Consider the following 21,328-nt stretch of genomic DNA (forward strand, 5'->3'; position numbering starts at 1 on the left):
GAGCCTCAGGAATACTCAGCCAACTCATTTAAAAAGTTCCCAGATGTTTTGTGTAAAACAGCCCTTGAGCCCTCTGCAGATTAAACAGTAGTTGCCCCTGTGTCTATGCGCAGCCATTCATTGTTGCTTCGTGACATATCATCTTTCCCATGGCCTATAATATAGATATTAATTTTCCTTCCCTAGAATGTATACTAGCCTCTCTACCAGAGTCAATAAATAAAGTATAAATCAAGACAACTGAGATGAGAAACACCCGACATATGATAGAACCACAGATGGACATCAAACCTCTAGATCGTAAGATCGTTTGAGCAGGGCCCTCCTCACCTGTTGTTTCTGTAAGTCAGTTTGGTATGTACTTCTTGTTATGTCCTTTCTACCCATTGTACAGCATTACTGAATATGATGGCGCTATATAAAACAATACATAATAATAACATTTCTAGATGATACAAGAACACATTATTCCAAAAATAGAATGTTTGTGTAATCCAGGTTATCCCTTTGTTCCAAGTTTGTCCATTATTTCTTTCCATTTTCTCTCTGAATCCCCCATCTAGATCCACTCTTTAATATCTGTCATGACATATGATGGTATCAGAAGCAGTTAATCTAGAGCAGACGCTGATAACAGAATGCATTATGCAGGGCACACCTGCTACCCTCTCTAGCCAGCAAGATGTCTATCACCCTCTTGATCTATTGTATTTTGTTACATTCCATCTCTGCTTTATAGACATCACTCTTTGTGCTTTCTTTTTGTAACGGATCGAATGGAACACTTCCATTACTATTATTACATTTACACTTCGCAAGTGAGAGAGAAATGGTTCTTAAAAAGCATATATTTCTGTCTTTTGTTTGATAAAACAGTCTGGTAAATATGATTGAATATTGACTTTGTGTTGAGCCAGTGTCATAGAGTTAGAAGTTAATAATGTAGTGGTATGTGTTTCTTTGCACATTTACAAGTTTAATGGAAATGTTTAACAACTGGGAAATTTGCAACCATGCAACATTTGCATGGAGTCAATGGGGCAAGAAAAACACCATTAAAGAACAATGCAATCCATTAGAGTCAATGGCTACTGTGCATGCCATACTAAAACCCTTCTTGCATGTTCTGCATTGTGCTTGCACTTTTTTAAATAATGCATTGAACAAGCCCAAAATCATCTATAGAGTAAAATCCATAGAAGTAAAATTCTGTTATTTTCCTTCTAGACATACCAAACATTTACTATCTGGGTCTGAGACAACCTCTCTGAGCAACTTGGCCTGGGAGGAACGGGTATTTTTGTCCTCCTGGCAAAAAGACAGGGCAAGGTACACCTCGGAGCAACTTGGGGAGACTAATGGCTTTGGCGCCAGAATTTTAAAGGTCCGTAACAGTGACTCTACTGATCGTCGGCAGGGGGCTCGTCTGGAATCAATTAATGAAGAGCAGCTGCCTTTCATTGGTTGATGCCAGAAGAGCCCTTGCCAGCCACCAATAGAGTTGCTCTTACGGACCATTAAAATCCTCGCGCCAAAGCTGCTGCTAACTGTTACGGTGCCAACCCCGTATTAACCCCTGCTAGCAAACCAGCAGAAAACAAAGAAAAAACGAATATGAAGAACGTATCCGAATATTCGCCCAAAACAAACACAGGAACAGGCCAATATTCGTGGAATACGAAGAGTTTTTTTTCACGAAGACAAACACGAAGGCTTCACCGGCACCCAATGTTATGTTTTAAGGGTTGTGGATAGAGGTGTGGATAGGGGGATGAGTTTTCAAGTTAGTTTATTGATGGCTATTTATTTAAGTGAGTAAAGTATTTAGAAGAATAATGTATTTTATTTAGACAATTTAATTTCTAAACACGTCTTGCTGTTTCTATACACTCTTACAACATGGGCTGTAGAACACTGAAATACTCATACCCTGCAAACATGCTGAGCTCATACAAAAGAAGGACATCATGGAAGGAAAGAGGGACAGAGGAATTTGGATTCCAAAGAGATTGTGTCACTTCTATATTGGGACACATGAGAGATATAAAAGCCATATCCATGTCTGCAGCAGTACAGAGCTTCATTAATTTTACAGCTTCCTGGGCAGTCATAGGAGATCAGAGGATCTCACCAAATGGCCCTTGATCCCTACTGTCTTGCGTGGCAGCTATGCGGAGCAGCAGTGCCAGAGAACTAGGACTAGTGCGAAGTGTGTGTAATATTAAAAATGAGATGGGGAAGGGCATTTGACTCCCCACCACCTCCGGGCCAAAATGTGCCTGCCCTCTCCTGCAGACACTAATTACATTGATGTATTATCCTAATACAGCACTTTTAGTTAAAATTTCCCTCAGACAACTGAAGGATAAGGGGCTCAACTCTGTAAATTCACTAATTAAATGATTTTGCCGGGACAGTACAATAAATGTGCAGATTACTGAGAGTTTTTCTCCTCAAACCATTTGTACCCTGTGCTTTTTATTCTATGCACATGAAATATCCGCTTGTTTTACTTTGCTTTTCTTTTGAAATAACAAAAAAAAATCTGACCATGGAAAAAAGCTTCAGAGAACAATTAAAGCTAATTTCCTTAAAGCTGCGCAAGCTGTTAGTGCTGAAAAGCGCAGAAAATATGGGATAACAAAACTGAATGAAATTAGATTAAAATAACACACTGATAAACAAATAATTCTACTAAAATAAGACATCCGCAAAAAAACATTGTTTATATATTAAATAACAGCACCACCATGTGGTTGAAAATGGAAAAACAACCTTAATACATTTTCCTAGGAGAGGTACATGTAGATGAACATTGGCATGACATCTGCTGTAGATTACAACTCCTATCACTCAGAGTCATTCTATGATCGGGCCTTTGTCTATTGCAAAGTTTGAAGAACTTAATAAAACATGATATTATATGTTTAACTCTATATCATAGATTTTACATACTGTATCCGCCAAAAAACCTCTCGATCTAGCATATTAAAAGGGTCACTATACTCTATATATGTTCTTGTAGTCTAATTCTAGGGTTACCACACTGCTTAAAAAAAAGTGCTAGATAGACGCTACAGGATCCATTGCTCTTCTTGTGCCACACCATAACACTGGTGCTCCTGGGGAAAGCATATAGGATGGATAGACAATGACATTTCCAGTAAATTTAACTGTGCAGGCCTAATAATAAAATATATACGGCACTTTTTTTTATTAATTCCTAGGAGTCAAGGCAGTAGCGTACCTAACGGGGGGCGGTGGTCCGCACCGGGTGCCGCTCATCAGGGGGGTGCCAACTTGCCGGCACCCGGCACCCCTCCAGAGACGGACAGTAATGTCCGCCGCTGGAGGAGCAGGCTCGCAAGGGAGCGGTATCGGAGGTCTTTAACAGACCTCCGGCTCCCTTGAGTGATTTTAAGCCGGTTCAAGGGTCTCCCTTGAACCCGGCTTAACATCACTCAAGGGAGCCGGAGGTCTGTTAAAGACCTCCGATACCACTCCCTTGCGATCCGCGCGGCAACAGCTGCTGTGCGCCGGGGTTTGTTGTCAGATCCCTAAAGCCAGCACAACACTGAAGCCGCGCCCACCGCTGTCCGTGCCCTCTGAACCGGAAGAAGACAGAAGAACTGAAGAAGAGGAGGAAAAGGAGCTGTAAGGAGCTGTAAGGAGAAAAGAGGAAAGGTAGGAAAGCATTCAGTGAGAGTGACAGTGACAGTGAGAGTGGATTGGTAAGTGTGGATTGGTATATGTGTGGATTAGTATATTTGTGGATTGGTATGTGTGGATTGGTATATGTGTGGACTGGTATGTGTGTGGATTGGTATATTTGTGGATTGGTATATGTGTGGATTGGTATATGTGTGGATTGGTATGTGTGGATTAGTATATATGTGTGGATTGGTATGTGTGTGGATTGGTATATGTGTGGATTGGTAAATGTGGATTGGGAAGTGTGGATTGGTATGTGTGGATTGGGAAGTGTGTGAGAGTGATGGGTGTTATGCTGTACCATTTCCAATGTCTTTTTCATTATATAATTATGCTCTAAAGTACATCATAACTCCCATCACTCTATACTGTTCCATACAGTGGCAGAGCTGGGAGACAGAGTGCAAGGCCCCACCGCAGGACTCCTGAAAGGTAAGTGAACTTCAAAGAGGGAGGGGGTAGATAGGGAGAAGAGAGTTAGGGCAATCATACTCCTATCATGCCAAGTCTGCGAGTACATCCTGGAATCTGGGTATGCCTGGGTATGATAGGAATGTGATTGCTGTTAACAATCATATATATATATATATATATATATTGTTATTTAATTGTTTTTTCCTATTTTGGTGTGTTACTTACTTTAAATAAAAGTGTTAGATTTTTTTTTTGGTGTGGGGGGGGTCATATTCGGTTTAGGCCAAGTAAATGCTGCCTCAGTATATAGTGATAGGTGTTATGCTGTACCACCGTCAATGTCTGCCTCAGTATATAATGATAACAGTAATGCTGTACCACCTTCAGTGTCTGCGCTGGTATATAACGGTAGAAGCTATGCAGTTTTAAAGTGTGTGTGGGGGGGGGTGCCACATGCATGATCCGCCCCAGGTGCCAAATACTCTAGGTACGCCCCTGAGTCAAGGTGTGTCTATTGTTTCATTACAAAGCACTTTGAGAAATAGTGTGCTTACAATAAACACTGCCGATGTTTCTGTTAAGCTCCCCTCTTCTGTTGTTAATTGTAACTGAATAACACATGTCACACTTTAATAGAAGCTAGTTCAATGGTAGAGCAAGGCATTGCGGGAAACCAATTCACATAGATTCAGATAACGCAACATGCACACAATATGAAAGAGCTATGCTGTGTGTTTACAGTAGATGCAGGGTGAACAAGGTAACATATAAGGTAAAAATAATGCTTGGGTGCAAAAATCATAAGTGCTAAAAGGGCTGTGGTCCACTGTAGTCTGATGGAGCTAAGTATGTAAAAATAATAACTTTTTAGTATTTTGGTTTTTTTATTCTGCCAATAGTAATTTGTGCGAATAACCTCTTAGGAAGGGTTGCATTGTCTCTATATTCCCTTTAGTGTATTATTTGTTCTACATCAGCTAAAGGTCAATCCCGTTTCAAATGAGATCATAGGATCTTCGTGGAAGCTTCATTAGGAGCTCCAGGAAATGTAGAAGCACCCTGGTTCTGAGTCAAAGGCCAGCAGCTGTACACCTGCTCTGCCCCATCTTGTGGCCATTATTGTAAGCTTAGAGAGCACTCTGTACCTAATGCATCGGTTTGTCTTTGTCTATTCTGCTCTCGTCAATCCCCTTGAATATATGTATTGTATCAAGAGCAGCGTAAATTGGTGCCGCTATGTAACTAAATAATACAAATAATAATGATGTAAGATGGATGAAGAGGAATTTGGTTTCGCCGGCAGATCGAAATGCATTTAACTTAGGGACCTTCCATCATTTAAAGGATCAGCAAGAAGATGATTCATTTGCACCGGATGCAGTTTCTGCTTCTCCTTCGGGCTAGTATCAGTGACTTCATCGTGCTCACACCCATCACTTAAGCCGACAGAGATCAATTTACCCTAAAATCATATTCAAGAATCTAAAACACTTTTTTTATTAGTGTTATATAAATGTGTCAGTCTGGGTACTATATGTTTAAAGATCAACTTCCTGGCAGCAGGAAATTGATCTAAATGTAACCAAAAGAAGACTCCATCAATGAATATGAGTAGTACTAACTTGGCACATGTTAAAGAATGTTAAAGGTCTTATATAATTTGACCAAATATACATTTTGGTTCCTGCAAAGTGACAATTGGGTTTCAGTACAATATTTTGGTGTCCCCACTCCAGACTGTGCTTCCTACAATATGTGGTCTACCCCATTACAAGTGTTCTACAGTAGCAGAAGTAATTTGACTTTACAACAATATTATTTAACACAGACCTTTAAACAGCTGGTCAAATGTTAGCGGGAAAGGTCTTTATAGACATTTAAGTTGGTGTGGAGGTAATGTATGTATTATGATGTTTTGTGGATACTAAAGGGACAGCTAAAGACAACCTTGACCAAAATAGAAGAGGGTGGTTGTTACTGTATGTTTCACTGTTTAATAAGCAGGAAAGTACATTTTCACTATTGATTTGTCAATCATATACTGAAATGTAAATAATAAAAAAAATCAATAAACCTTAGATGAAAAGGAAGAATAAACTGAGACATAAGAGGAAAGATTGAGCTGCTGGGAATAGACAGACTCCACATTTACAGGCAGTAAAATAAATAGAATAAATGAAAAAGGTCACTCCTGGAATGTGAAAGTGTTTAATCTTTTAGAAAAGAGAAGACCAGAAGAACTGAACTTTTGTATATTATGGTGAGTTTTTTTTCTTTTTGGATGTGTTCTCACTTCCCACTCATAAAGTTAGCCTGGGCATGCTAACTAGAACATAACATGTTGGATGCGTTCTATACTTATTACATTAAACTTTATGGTAGTGCCAGGCAATACTGCCCTCTAGCTGTTTTTAGCCGCAGTAACAGGCAGGTTCACAATGTGACCCAACAACGGGCAGAGGTTTACAAGTTGACACGCCCCACTCCCCACCCATTTTCCCTTGAATTAGGGATGTTTCCAGCAGACGTCAGCGGGACCGCCCACAGACGTCTGCGGGACCGCCAATCGATGTCTGTGGGCAGTCCTGTCCGCGTCCCGCAAGGGTAAGCTCCCGATAGCCTGAGGCCAAATGTTCCCAGGTCACACGCTATCCCTCCTACAAACCTTTATACTTGTAGTTTATTCTCGCTCATTATATTGATAGAAATCCTATGCCTGATGTGTAATGTTCTACAGGATAAATAGTAATATTAATTTTGGTATTGAAATAGAATAGGCAAAACAATGAAACAAAATGACCATTAAAGCCATAGAGAAAGACTCACAGAGTATAATAACCATACTAAACACAAGAAAATCAATAGTTCTTTTAAATGCAACCTCCTATATTACTCCATAACCTACATTTAGCTTAAACCAGGCTAGTGGCCCCTTGACACATAAATTAAGCTTGCTTTCTGCATGTATCCAGTTTCCATAGGTTTTTGTGGACACATAAAATATTGGCCTTAATGTTTTTGTATTGACGTGGTGGAAAGAATTTTCAAAAAAACACATTAAAAATAAACTCACTTGATTTTAGCAGGGCCGTGAGTGCTTCTATAGCTGCCCTAAAGAAAATAAAAGGAGAGGAAAAAGTCAGTTTTGTCAATATTTCCCATTAGCCTTTGAAGCTTCTTCACCTGTTCATATTTCTCTAAACAGCAGGTTTGTAATTTGCACAGTCTGGAACATTTCCTTTTCTAAACAGGACATTCGATGAAGACACTGGTCTTTAGCACAATCCTGGCAACAACAAACTCATCTGAAAATAACCGTAATGCAATTTATTGATCAGGAATCTTTGAAGAATAGGATATTTTGGCACTCTGCATCCACATCTAAAAGGGTCTGTGATCTACATAAGGCTTGAATTGTGTATTGGTTTTCTGACACTAAACAATTTACATAATATTTTATATTTGGTAATATTTACCATTCAATTTGAGTACATACATTCTTCCCCTAGTGTTCCTTTAAAACTGGAATTAATAGGGTCACAACTTTATTTAGAACAGCCTCCCAAATAAATTACATGTTCAATTATATTACCTTCAAGCTTATAGGATGACACTGCAGGTAACACGTTTTAAGTCAGTTTAGCACGCTGGCTATTACCCTATTTACTAAATGGTTCTTCACCATATATGCTTATGGGAATATATTGCATTCTAGAATCTGCTGAATAAACATGGAAACCTAAAATTCAAATCAAGGAGAATAACCTCTATTACCCAACAACTTATTTACCGACCCTGACAGTGTAATGTTGGGAGGAAGGATGGAGACATCCTCTAGACCATAGTTGGTCAAGTAGCATATGGACAGCCACCGTGTGACTGCAATTTATAGAATGTTTAAGTCAACATGGGGCAACATGGGGATAGGTATCTGTCTGCAATTTCTGCTGTAGACCATTGGAAAAGTACACACTAAATCTTACCTTGTGCTGTGACTGCATGGGGAGAAGGTTGAGTATGTTGAATATGTTGTAAATTCAAGAGTGTGCATGTATAGCAATAGGGAATACATACATATATATATATATATATATATATATATATATATGGAAATCCTTGTACAAAACTGGTAAAACAATTAAGCATTATTGGTTACCAGCAAATTATTGGTTTCCAGGGTGACTGATATGCAATGGAATTGCATTTTTTTACATAACACCCAAGGTGATCAGCAAACTATACCAGAAACAGACTGCATTTCTGTAATATTCTGAAATTTATGTCAGGGATAGATGTGCAGCCATATCAGTTTTTATAGGTAATTCAATAACCGTTAAGCAAGATAAAATAAAATGTCTGTGAAAACCAAATCAAAGCAGAAGAGTGATAAGCACTGTAATATAAGAATGATATAATAAAAATGGATACAGAAGTTAGATCAAATCTCATTTACTTCTTCGGTTCTGCATATTTGCACTGGCAGCTTTGTTACCATGCTTTCCACATAAATGCAAGCCTTTTGTTCTGAAATGAATTGGGAACTAGTTAACCTTTTCAATATTGTGGCACCAAAAAAGCTCTGGAAAGCAACTTCTGTGTCAGCAGCAGAAATTAGTGTCAAGCCTGCATGGTTACCATTATAGCTCTGTGTCTTTTATGAACTGTGTATGTGTATGAATGAAGATTATTCTGTACAATAATATATGAGGTCCAATTGCTTTTTCTACACTACTTGTTACTAAGCTTACTTAATTCAAATGCAATCCCCCGAAATCAGCTTGGTTATTTTTAAGCATCACTGGCCAATGGAATAGATCCATCAGCCCAACACTTAAGGGTCTATTCGAGCAGAATTCACGCATTTTAAAATAATATTTTAGATCGATTTTGAAAAGTGAAAAATGCATTTTTGGGGGGCTATAGATCCAGCTGTAAACCTATATTGCACATTTTGCATTGATGATGACTAGCAACAATTAAGGTGTTACTCTAACAGAAGATCTACAAACAGTGGTTGATATTCCTTAACTTTTGTATTCACAAGGGTAATGCACATATGAAATTCACACATCGCTGCCCCTTGGCTGTATTTTATGTATATAGTATATACATATACTATATGATCAAATATACGTGGACACCCAACCATCACACCTATATATTTATAAGCTTGTTGGACATCTCATTTCAAAATCATGGGCATTAATGTGGAGTTGACCTCCACTCTTCTAGGAAAGCTTTCCTCATACCTCATGATTTTTACATCTGAAGTGCATTATTGTTTTGTAAACCTAATTGGACAGCTTAAGTGCAGGTGGCTATAATTTTTAGTGGTCATTGTCTAGTTTCTATGCATGAGAATTGATTTTAGAAACCAATTAAGGTTAAGATGGGTCATTGTTTTATACATTTTTCTTAAAAGAATGGACTTCCATTACTTAAGAAGACAATGCCCTTGATACTCCTATATCAGCTAATGGCTCTTGTAAGTGTGACATTTGAAAACAAGGCATGGCATACAAAGCAACCAGATAGCAGCGTGTATTTTATTTTAATCATTGGCAAAGTCACAGTAGACAAGTTTGTTTACTGTGATCTTGCACATTTAGCTGTCATTCCAAACAACAATGTTGAAATGTTACTAAGAGGAAATGGCAACCTTATCAGGTTATTTTCCTGGTCCATGTCAGAAAGCTTCCAGAGTCGTTCAAACAGATCTATAACTTCTTGTGGGAGACACGTAGAAAATAGATGCAGGCTGGTATCTTTGAAACCTTGAGCCTTTGTAAGGTAGTAGGCTGTAAACCATTTGGCTCACAAATAACAATATGGTATCTACATTGTAAGGTTGTTGGAGCAGAGCCATCCTAGCCTTTTTTGTGGACGAAATTCGTCAGCGACCACTACACTATTGAGGTTTTTTTCTTTTGTTTTTTGTCCTGTGTCATGGAATAATCTATTACTATTTTTACTATTTGTGAGTCCAACTTTTTATGTGATGTACTATTTGTTATGTCCTGTTGTCCATTGTACATCACCGTGGAATATGAAGACGCTACATAAATAAATAATAATTCTTGCCAAAGAGGTTCTATATATAGGAAAAAAACAGATAGCCATAGAATAAAGCCAAATGGATAATATACTGCCATAATTGTGTTACCTATATTGGGAGCACATATTATAAAGGCACTAAGGTCTGACATTATTTAATAATAATAAAAAAAACTTTAGTGTCTCTTTATAGTAATAAAATAAAAAAATAAGGAGTTGCCAAAAAAGAGAGTTGTGAAATTCTGCTGCTAAGGTAACAATAGCGCACAACATCTACTGCTAATAATAACCAAATTAAAAACCCTGCGCCAGATAACACAACAAACCCTGTAAAATCTGTACCGGTGTGTAGAAGCAACCAATGATAAATTATTTCTAATTTAAATTACATTATTTATCTTTTTAATTTGATTTGTACAGATTTACACTTTGTCTTTTTAAATGTTTTTTTTTTTAGATATTTTTTATCAGTATTATCGATATAAAATGTTGGTTTTTTTTCATTTGAAAACTCAGTGTTATCTCTTTTTAGTAACAAGGAATGTCAAAAAAAGAGGCACGCATACAAATACAGTAACAGAGCAAGACAGAAATGGCTTTCATCAATATCACATATGGTGAACAGTCCATTTCTTCTTAGGTACAACCTGGGAAGGGCTGCAGCTTACCCCCGCTAACATTTAACATGTCTTCAGAAAGGTATATGTATTATAATACATCATGTTAAGAAAACTGTTTTGACCACCGTGGAAAGCGCACATGGGCAACAGGGTTGAGTGATTTGAAGAATCATTACAAATTTGACCACCTAGGTAAGTGGGAGCATGTTTAACCTGACTGGAATTTTTCTGTGCGCTCTCTATGGGGCTTTTCCCAACACTGTTTGTGTCTGCACGCAATTATTCCTGCATTATTTATAGGAATCTAAGAATGCATACCCAGAATTGATAAATGGTCCTATTCTGAGTACATTAAATTCATGCATTGGGTAATTTTGGAAGAAACTTTGTTATTTGACACTTGTGTAAAGGTGCTTATTATATCGGCTCATTTCCTCTTATCAAGCAATATGTCAGTAGACAAGTCAGCACTGTCTTCTGTTTTCAGCAGCTGCCCATATCATCTGGCCAAGAAAATGAACACAGAAATACCAGTTGTCATCTCTGTGGAGACAAGGCTACCAAACAAATACCACGTGTGCTATTATGGGTTGGTATCGCTCTGCACAAATATATTAAGCTGATGACAATAGGAATATCAACAATGCATTCATATTAGAATCATTACAGCCATGTGTTTTTACAACTGAACTACACTAAAAACTTAATTACATACATTCCCCTCTTAAAGCATGTTTCCTGACACCAACCCCTTGATGTGTGTAATTACAATGTTCTAATATGGTTTTATATCCGAATACAGTCTGGAAAGCTGTTTTTGGGGGGCTTTTTATAGTCAAGACAAGAGGAATGTTATCCATAGAAATGAAGTATTCTAGTTAACTTTAGAAATAACATTGACTTTGATTGAAGAAACAAAATACTTTTGCACAATATACTGAAAGAAGTATTCACTTTTAGAGTTATAGGCTGTTTCTCCATGCTAACCAGCACTGTGCGCATTCAGACAGTGATCTGATCACCAAAGTTCACTCACCACTCCTACAGTGAAACACTAAATTTCACCCCACATGGATAAAACATGCCAGGGACGTGCTAAGATGGGTACCACGAGTACAAAGCACCCACCTACTCAGGACCAAGGCAACTAGCAAGGCCATTTAACATGTTTTACATGATCCCACAGTAGTAGGATGGAATCAGTACCGCAGCTGCAGCCAAGAGGTAAGAAAGAGGGGAGAGGTGGGCTAGGAAACTGCAGTGATGATGGAAGAAGGTGAGTTACTTTATGGTATGTAAAAGTATGCTGTTAATGCATGTGTGCATATTACAGTATGGTGATAGAGGTTGCGTACAGTATGTCAGTTTATAGTGTTAGCATGAGTGTGTGTCAGCATATGGTGTTAGAGTGAGTTTGCATGCTATAATTTGTTTTAGTTATGTGGAGTTCCAAAGACTTACTATACCCAGGCTCCACTAACCTTAGGCTCACCCCTTTCACTCTATTGATGTCATATGATGCCAATTGACCAGCAGTGCACCAAAGAGCCTTACTGCCAGCAAGATGATCTGTCCTTCGCTTTGCAGCAGAGGCAATGCTGCCCCTTGGACCTGGCTCTCTAGGGCTAGCCTTAGTAAGTCTATACCAGAACAACACAATAGAGTACATATCACCCCGAAATGAAACTCTCAAAAGTTGTGTCCTTGTTAGCTGAGATATCTTGTAAGCATGTATTTTTGATGCAATACTTAAGTATCTAGTCTAATACACCAAGACACCGGAAAATAAATTTAAGATTTACAATATAAAAATAAAATACATAAATAAATAATAACAGAAAAAGAAGTCCATGAAATTGTTAACAGTACAAATGATTTTGCTTCTCTGTTCCCTGGAGAAAGACTTCTCAGTTAGACAGGTTAACTGTTTACTCAGGGAAAAGTGTTGATGTGCTGATTCTAACAGAATATTATGTACTGACATAATTCTGCTAAGACATTCTGCTTGCATAAAAAGTTGCTGCAACTTTAATAAAACCTATTTCATGAAGATGTATAGTCACTTTAAGCAAGTTACAGTGCAATTTATCTTGTAAGGGAAAAAAGAGTGAAACTTAGGGCACACAAATCATACAAAATCAGACACCTACTTGATTGTTTGTGTATGCCTCTTGGTGTAAGGGGTAATGACCTTAAAAAGCAACTCCAAGGCTCCATTGATACCCAGCATGTATCCGGTGGGAACTAAACAAGAAATAATAAGATTCAATATATCAAAATCTGCTTAGATTAGGAAATTCTGACCTTTGTCGATGTTTATGAAATACCAACACATTGCAAAAAAATACATCGTGTTTCTTGAAACATCGTATATCAATGAATTTGAAACAACAATAAATCTTTTTTCTTCTTTTGTTTTTTTATAGAGTAACATCTATCACTCAGAAGTTAGAATGTATAATATGTACAGAAGACTTGTTTTAAAAAGTAATTCATCACAAACATCTGAAATATGCTTATCCGTATAGATCATCCTTATATATCACCTTACAAGAGGTAAGGAATGATGTTCTTCACAGTAAGGGTTGTAAAATTATACAATGCACTACCCAAGGATGCCTGCAATGTGGAGGCTTTTAAGAACAGAATGGATTACCTTGTGGTAAGAAAGGATATTCAAGGGTATATATTTTAATGTAAAAATCATTGGTCCAGGGTTTATTCTGACTGCCGTTGGAGTCAGGAAGAAATTGATAAAAATATACTGACACATTTCTATATATACCAGTTATCACCAGTGATATTTTGTGTCTTAATTTATTAGCATTATTAGATTATTTTACATTTCACTTTATATTTATATATATTTTTTTATATTTTTAGCGGTAAGGAATCACATTATATTGGGGACCTTCCCAGCTTAAGTATATAAAGGCAATCTACATGTATATACGTATACATTTTCAATTTATGAAATATGCTTACATTTTTATTTTTAGCAATATAATTAGATAGGCAAATAGTTAAAAGGATACATTTTTTTTCCTAAGGCTTAAATGTTTGATGTTTGAAGTCAACAGTTCCGCTTTTCAGAGAACCAGAGGTATAAGCACAAACTTGTGGTGTATCTACACGTACAGCCCGCCCTATAGTGCAAGCTAAGTGTAGTAGTAAAATTTGATGGTTTAACCACAGAAAATAAACAGTATCATTGTTATGTCTGTATCAAATGCATGCAATTAATATACCTTTGGATATGTTTAACACAATGGACTATTGTCTCTTTCAAACCATGCTAAGTACCAGGACCACGCCCAGGGAAATGGGCCCTGGCAACTTATAGCCAGTAGCCGATAAATTACATGACCGGCTAATGGACAAATGATGCCTCCCACTGGGCTCTTACACTCATGCGGCTGTGTGTGCCTAGCTGGTGGCCACACACTTGGGGACCAGATCTGCCACACAAGCAGCAGTAAAGGTAACAGGCTGCTATGTAACGTGAGTAGGTTTACATACCACAGGGACCAAAAGGAAAACATTTTTAGGGCTGGTAGATCTGGTCAATAGTTTTATTTTCAGATATACGATCCATTTCTAAGTCACCCATTTGTTAATGTGACTCTAGTGTGGTTGCAGGGGTTGCATCTAGGGCACTGCCCCAAGGCCCAGCAGTACTGCAAAGACTTAGACCCCTGGACTGGAGGTCCAGAGTGAAGTAGTCATATCTGTGCTTCTGCCTACACATGTGCATGGCAATCTGTGACATAACCTATACTTAATTAGCTGTGTCTGATAAATGCATAGAAATCACAGAGCTCCAAGCGTAAACATTGTGTAACTTTTAATGTCTATAAAAAATATTAACGATCAACTGTTGACCGGTGCAGTTGATAAAAAGAGGGGTTAGACTGGTTATTTAAAGAATGATGTCCCAGAAATAATAATGTTTGTCAGCTGGCGGTGTCACACTGCCTTGTCCATGATGCCTCATGGCATATGCACCTCACTTAAAAGAAGCTCAGTTTAAACAACTGTTATCCCAGCTCCCATCAATGATTGTTTTGATACCATTTGCTTGTGTTAAAGTAAGCTCATACTAGATTTCCAAATGTTACCATCAGCAAAATTATTTGGCAGGAACTAAGGGAGATAATGAGATGCTGGCAACACCACATTAATTCGCCTAGAAAGAATCTGAAACAGACCCTGGAAACGGCCCAAGTCTGAACAGAGTGCTCTTTGGATAGGAGAACCGATGAAGGCCAGCAGCAAAAATCATTAATTTATTTGTCTTCTTTTATGGTAGGCAAACCAAGGTGTTTTGCAATTTATTAATTGTTTAGTAGTATTGAACGTTAACCCTTTGTGGTGAATGGCATATCCAAAGATGTCTATACTTAATAATAATTAATAATAATAATTTTAATTCCTGTGGATATGAACATTACATCTACATTTAAACATGTCTGTGTCAAAGCTGTAGGCAATGAATTCTGTTTGAGTAATATATGACTAGCTAATGTGAGGGTTGTGAGATTTTTTTGTATGCTTTTGCTACGCTTGTGTGACAGAGATGTAATGTCCCTCTGAGCATGCAAGGGTTAACAGAAACATTGGGTAGATGTATCAGTTGCCCTAAAGCAGTGCTCTAGTTTAGCGGCACTTTTCAAATATTATTATTTTTTTATTTTTTTGTAATGCTCCTAGTGCATTATGGATTAATATCCCTTTGGTGATGTCTCTTATACATTTTGTATATGAGTCATGTAACTGGGACATCACTGGCCACCTAATAAATTGTTATTTATGTTTTTCATTTAATTTTAATTTTATATATTTATTTCTGGGGGGGAAATATCCCTGTGCCATTCACACTGTGCTCAGCCAGCAGGAAAAGCAATTGGAGATTCCATCAGGGTCTAGACAGAATCTGCTGTGTCTCTCCTGTCCTCCAGTAACCTTCCAGTCGGTCTGGAAGGTATGTCCCGGAAGGGAATCCCCCATTACACAATCAGTCAGGACGTACAGGTATGTCTTAAAGGGCAACCTGGCACCTATTTTGGTGGACATAAATGTACGTCCATCGGAATAAATATTTAATGTACACAACCTGGATAGATTCATGCACGCGGAGCAAAAGCGTAAGAGTGTGTGTCTGCACGTACATCAGGCCAAAGGTAAACAGGCTCCATGCACGGCCGCTATCTTCACTACAGGACCCCGGGATATGATGTAATATCCTGGCGCTCTGCGTCCTAAAGGAGTGCAGCTGTGCCACCTGGGGAGATCAAAGCTCTCCCTTATAACAAGTCCATTGAGCCTTAACACGTTTTAATTCACCAGTTTCATTATGCGCTATGATAGCTCAGCTTTAGCAACTTTCTCCTGCAAGGCGTACCTTGATCGTGCATAGTGCATGGTTTAATTTGTGAGGTGTAAGATGTAACTGAAGCTGTCCTGCAAGCTCGCAATTTATAGAATAAACCCCAGAGTCCCTGAAACTATTCAGTTTTTTTCACATAACGCTTAAACTTTGCCCATCCCAGACACATACCATTAGATGCAAAAACCTGAAGAGCACTAAGACAAGGAGTGAGATTCTCATATTTGGAAATGTTCTTCCTTGTCAGACTTAGAATAACATCTGTAGCTTCCAATTTCTGTGCCTTCTCTCCAACTTTTTCATCTGTAAAGAAAATAAAAAAAATATATTAGAAATGGGTGTAATTTATGCCGTAAAACTACCATCATAGTAGCACGGACACATCAAACCTCTACAACATTATATCATATTCCAAAATAGTGGTATGTCAACTTTCTTGATGCCGAGGTTCGTTAGCAATTAAGGAGTCTAACTTTTTTTTTTTTTTAACATAGATCTAGTAGTAAATTTATACAATAGCGTCCTGTGATGCCCTCTTTTTAGTTGCAGGTATTCAGCTCTATCACTGTGGAACCTGTGTTGAGAGCGCACCTCTGGTTTGCAGCGACCTAGGCTTTCTAACCATAGCATCCATTTTTATTTTCGGCATCACATGAAAAGATTACCAGCAAGAATGAGCAGACTTCAAAAGTCTGAGACCTTACCCTATATATGTTCACAGCTGCTGCTGGCATGAGAACTGTTTGTAATACATACATTGAAATATTTTCAATTTATAGATCTTTGTAGAAGTACCTCTCTGTCCCACCTTGACCAACAGTTGGAGAAGGGGAACTATAACTTTGTAGTCAACAGGGTCCGATCTTGCCATATTCACGAAGGTTTGGAGCAGTGCTTCAGTTCCACCCTTAGAGATCATGTAATGAATCCTCCGGTGTGTTCCTGATGAAATAATACATTATCATTACTTAGTGACTGTTATTATCAAATAAAATAATAATAATAATAAAATATGTCAAAAGACATGATTTAGGAGATTGAAAATAACATTATAAAGTCCATTTATAGAGAAACATGTGATACCTGGTTCTGTAACAGTTTAAAGGTAACAAGAACAATGCTTTGTAGAATACCAATGTAAAGAAAGATTCAGCTTTGCATTTTTAACACTTGTCAAGACTAGTGTTTGCAAACGACATCCTGGCCCAAGATCAAACATGCAGTAACACTTCAGCATATGCACATTATACAGTTTGCTGGCAGAAGTTTCATTCTCTAGTTTATTTGAGAAAAATGTGTTGCATCAAGTGAAAATGCAAGAGGTAAGAGAAAACAACTAAGAACGAAGAAAGCTCTACATGCGAGACCTTACAGTATAAACAGGAATTTATGATTCAGCCCTGATATATACATGATATATACATGACTATATGTCCCAGAGCAGTCATAGTTGTGTGTATATATACATATATATATATATATCAATTTATTTCCTGTCTGTGTGTGTTAATGTATATTTGTTATGTATGTTTTTAACCAGCCCATTTGTACCCATGCTGCATAATCTGTTGGCATTTCATAAATAAAGGATAATAGTAATAGTAATAATAAAAATAATAATTATATTGTGACATTGTGGTTCATGATAATCGGGACCTGGGAATTAAATTTAGCTTTTTCTACCTCAACGACATACGCTTTTATTAAGAATACCTCGATTTTGGGAATCTGACAGAGCTGAGCAAGCCATAGGCACCCAAAGCATATAGAGCAAATGGCCAGTGGGCCATTGAGCCTTTTTCAGACTGCTGTGCTTTAAGTGCCAGGCCCTATTTTGGTTTTGATTAGAAGGTATACATAAAGCAAAAGGGAACACTAAGGATATTTTAGTGTGGGATATACCAGTACCACTAATACAGTATCCTATTTAATTACAATGTTGTAAAGGTACCGTTCCATCTTTAAATATTTAATACAGCATTACAAAAATAGTTCCAATAATCAAACTCTTGCTGGAAATAGTTCTTTGATCACATAAATGTGTTCCTTGTTCCTAATTTTTCAGGGAATGCTTAATTATCATGTGGCACAAAATCATTCACTGTTGCCTTAGAAACAGAAAAATCTTCTGAAAATGTTCTTTGTTCTTTTTATGTTATTAAACCCTCATAGAAAAGGATAAAACGACACATCTCTAAAGATTCATATGCTTAACATAGCAGAGGGTGTACTTAATGTTTTGTCTTTAAGCACAATATTTACCATGGATCAGCAACATGTCTATTTTTTGCTTTTAACTGCTTAAATAAGTATCGAGCTACTCTGTTCTGTTAAATGGAACTGTCCAACTTAACTCTGATCGCATTTTACGATTAGTCTTACTAAAACAGTGAATCAAGCTTCTTGTGTTGCCCTTAAAGTAGTTTATTGGCTGTACATAGATCAAAGAAATACCAAGCCATTATCCGCTCTTCTATATTTCACTTTTTTCTTATTTTTCCACCCTCTAGTTTAGCAGCTTGACCTATATTACATTTTTGTCCCTTTGAAAGCATTTGGAAAGCAGAAAAAAAAACATCATCTGGTCTTATTATATACAGTACAGTTAGTTTGGGTTTCTCATGTCACCAGTGGTTTCATATGATCGCAAAACTAACAGCTGCAATAAGACTAATGCAATATGGTCACTTACCAGCAGACAGCAATTCACTTAACACACTGATGATATTCAGGATAACGTCTTTGTCATATGAACTCTGTCATAAGTAGAAAATAGAAACATTACATTTACTGTCTGGGAACACATGGCACATACAGTCTGCAATACTTTAAATACTATTAAATCACTGCTATCGCCAGCAATTCATCTTCCAATATACGGTAATCCCAAAACAATAAATAATAATAATAATATTGCCAATTGGGAAATACGCAGTACATATTTTAACATTATTTCCATCACAAAGCTTTAAATTAAGTTTTAACCCCTGGCACCTGTGAGATTTCGATGAATAGAAACAACCAAATACAGAATTTAACATCAAATAAGAACGATTTGGCCCAAACCACATTCCCTCGAGATTATAAACTTGCAAGCAGGGCCCTCTTCACCCTCTCGGTAAAGTCTTTATGCTCAGCTATTGTTTTGATGAAAAAGTAAAGAAACCTCCTGATCAAAGATCATTTATTTTGTATCCCAAAATCCGTAGGAGTCAATATATGAACTAAAGTATGGGTTTGTAGGTGGATTGCAATGAGCTAAAACATTTAGTCCTTACATTAGCCATACATTTTAAAAGGGCCAATATGGGGAAAGCCTTCAAAAAACTTTTCGCATCATGCAAAGCCAAAAGGTATCTGCTAACTTTGAAGAACTTCCTGGACACATGATGACAATCATAAAATAAGATAAGATAAGTGATAAGCGAAGATCACCACTGTTCACTTTGTCCAAATAACTCACCCGACTGAAACCTGATTTTACCAAGTATGATGTGGGAAAATGCCATAAAAAACAGTTTTCCCTTCTTCAAAAGCTGTAAAATCTTTTGGGAATTTCGGCGTTTACCCAAAAATAATGTTTCTCTCGTTTTAAAACTTGCTCGGGCATCTGTATCTCTCTGTAGTTCTTGCAATGCATTGTTCAGCAGCATTCACAACAAATCTATCCACTATAGGGGCTGGAATATCCATATCCATCAGGTCACGGAAACAAACTTCCATATCATTATACAGCTGCTTCAAATGATCCATGACACACGAGTATGTCATCATCTTTCAACTCAAGAACAATTGCCACCCGAAGAAGAAAATTGGACAAATTCCCTATATCCAATATAGTTTGCGTACAGTTTTCCAAGAAATCTCCTAATAATCGCCTTTGCATGATAAAGGTCACGGTTTCTTCCCTGCAGTTGCTTGTTTTCCAAACTAAGCTTTTCTGGTTTTAACGAGACAGTACTTGCAGTACAAAACACTTTGCTTTTCTTCAGCCCACTCGGCAGGGGCCATGGTTTTTTTGTCACATGTTTTTCACCTGTGAGCCCATTGAAATATCCTAGGCTCCTAGGTCTATAGTACAGAATCCCCATGAATCCCCTATGATTAGGAGAATTAATGGGTTTATCTATACTCCATACAGAGAACTTGATTCCAAGAATATAGGAATCAAATATAGGCAAATATAGGAACAAAAATGTACACAAATCTTCTGAATAGTACAGTTAAATGTAAACATTAAATGTTCGATGATGACTTACGAAGAATATCAACGGATAGGATGAGTCCTTTCCTCCCACCACCTCTAGCTCACCTTTCCTAACCCCTGTCCTGCAATAAGACTGTACTTATGTCCAGCTAAATTATTACCTATTTATCCAGTGTGTACACAGTGTTTACACTAACGTGGCTGGTCTATCACAATGAAGGGCGCTTTTACCTTAAGTATAAAATTCCCTAACTCCTTCTAGATTGTAAACTTGTTTAAGCACGGCCCTCCCTACCTATTGTTTCTGTAAGAGAAAATTGTTATGTACATTTTGTTATGTTCTGTTTACCCATTGTACAGCCCTTCAGAATATAATGTCACTTTGTAAATAATAATAATACAATAATAATAATAATAAACAATAATAATAATAATACAATATTTACCTCTATTTTGTCAGTTAATTTACTTGGAAAAGGAGAAACAGCTAGAAAGTGATTTGCAGTATTGTCTAAAAATCTCTCAAGGTAAACTTTAACAGAGTCATATTCATTTTGTGTTCATTTTTGATCTTTTCCAATGAATCCGACAGCTGAACAACACATTTAACTTGTTACAAAAACCACCAAGGCTTGTTGCCTTTTTAATTTCTTTTTTTTAATCCAGAAACTACAAACTACTAAGGTTGCTAGATTCAGGGGATGACTAGCCAGGAGGCACTAGTTGTCAAATATCCCTTGTTCTACCCTAATGCAAAGATGTTGGGTCATTGTCTGAAACATTTTCATACATTTTGGACACAATTCCACATATAGGCAACACAACAACTGGATCATTTTTGAACTCCTGGAGTAGTTGTTAACGCACATTGCACGTGTTGCCTACTAAATGCACTTTGGCATAAAGCTTTTTGGCATAAAGCTTTTTCCGAATATA

General features: G+C 37.4%; 1 protein-coding gene across 1 annotated transcript in view; it reads right to left on the reverse strand.

Annotated features, from left to right (window-relative positions):
• Positions 1–18,935, reverse strand: part of LOC149300015 (cytosolic carboxypeptidase 4-like) — a 152,017-nt gene extending 133,082 nt beyond the window's left edge. Inside the window, exons 1-5 of the mRNA XM_089485504.1 lie at positions 18,878–18,935; positions 16,981–17,127; positions 16,357–16,488; positions 12,950–13,043; positions 7,199–7,236 (exon numbers count right to left, since the gene is read on the reverse strand). Of these exons, the coding sequence (XP_089341630.1) occupies positions 7,199–7,236; positions 12,950–13,043; positions 16,357–16,488; positions 16,981–17,104 (388 nt within the window). The 5' untranslated portion in view covers positions 17,105–17,127; positions 18,878–18,935. The remainder of the gene's footprint in view (positions 1–7,198; positions 7,237–12,949; positions 13,044–16,356; positions 16,489–16,980; positions 17,128–18,877) is intronic.
• Between the last annotated feature and the right edge of the window lie 2,393 nt (positions 18,936–21,328).

Source organism: Sceloporus occidentalis, unplaced genomic scaffold (assembly GCF_023333645.1).
Source record: "Sceloporus occidentalis isolate IW3139 unplaced genomic scaffold, rSceOcc1.0.p SCAF_26, whole genome shotgun sequence".
NCBI classification, from domain to species: Eukaryota; Metazoa; Chordata; class Lepidosauria; order Squamata; family Phrynosomatidae; genus Sceloporus; species Sceloporus occidentalis.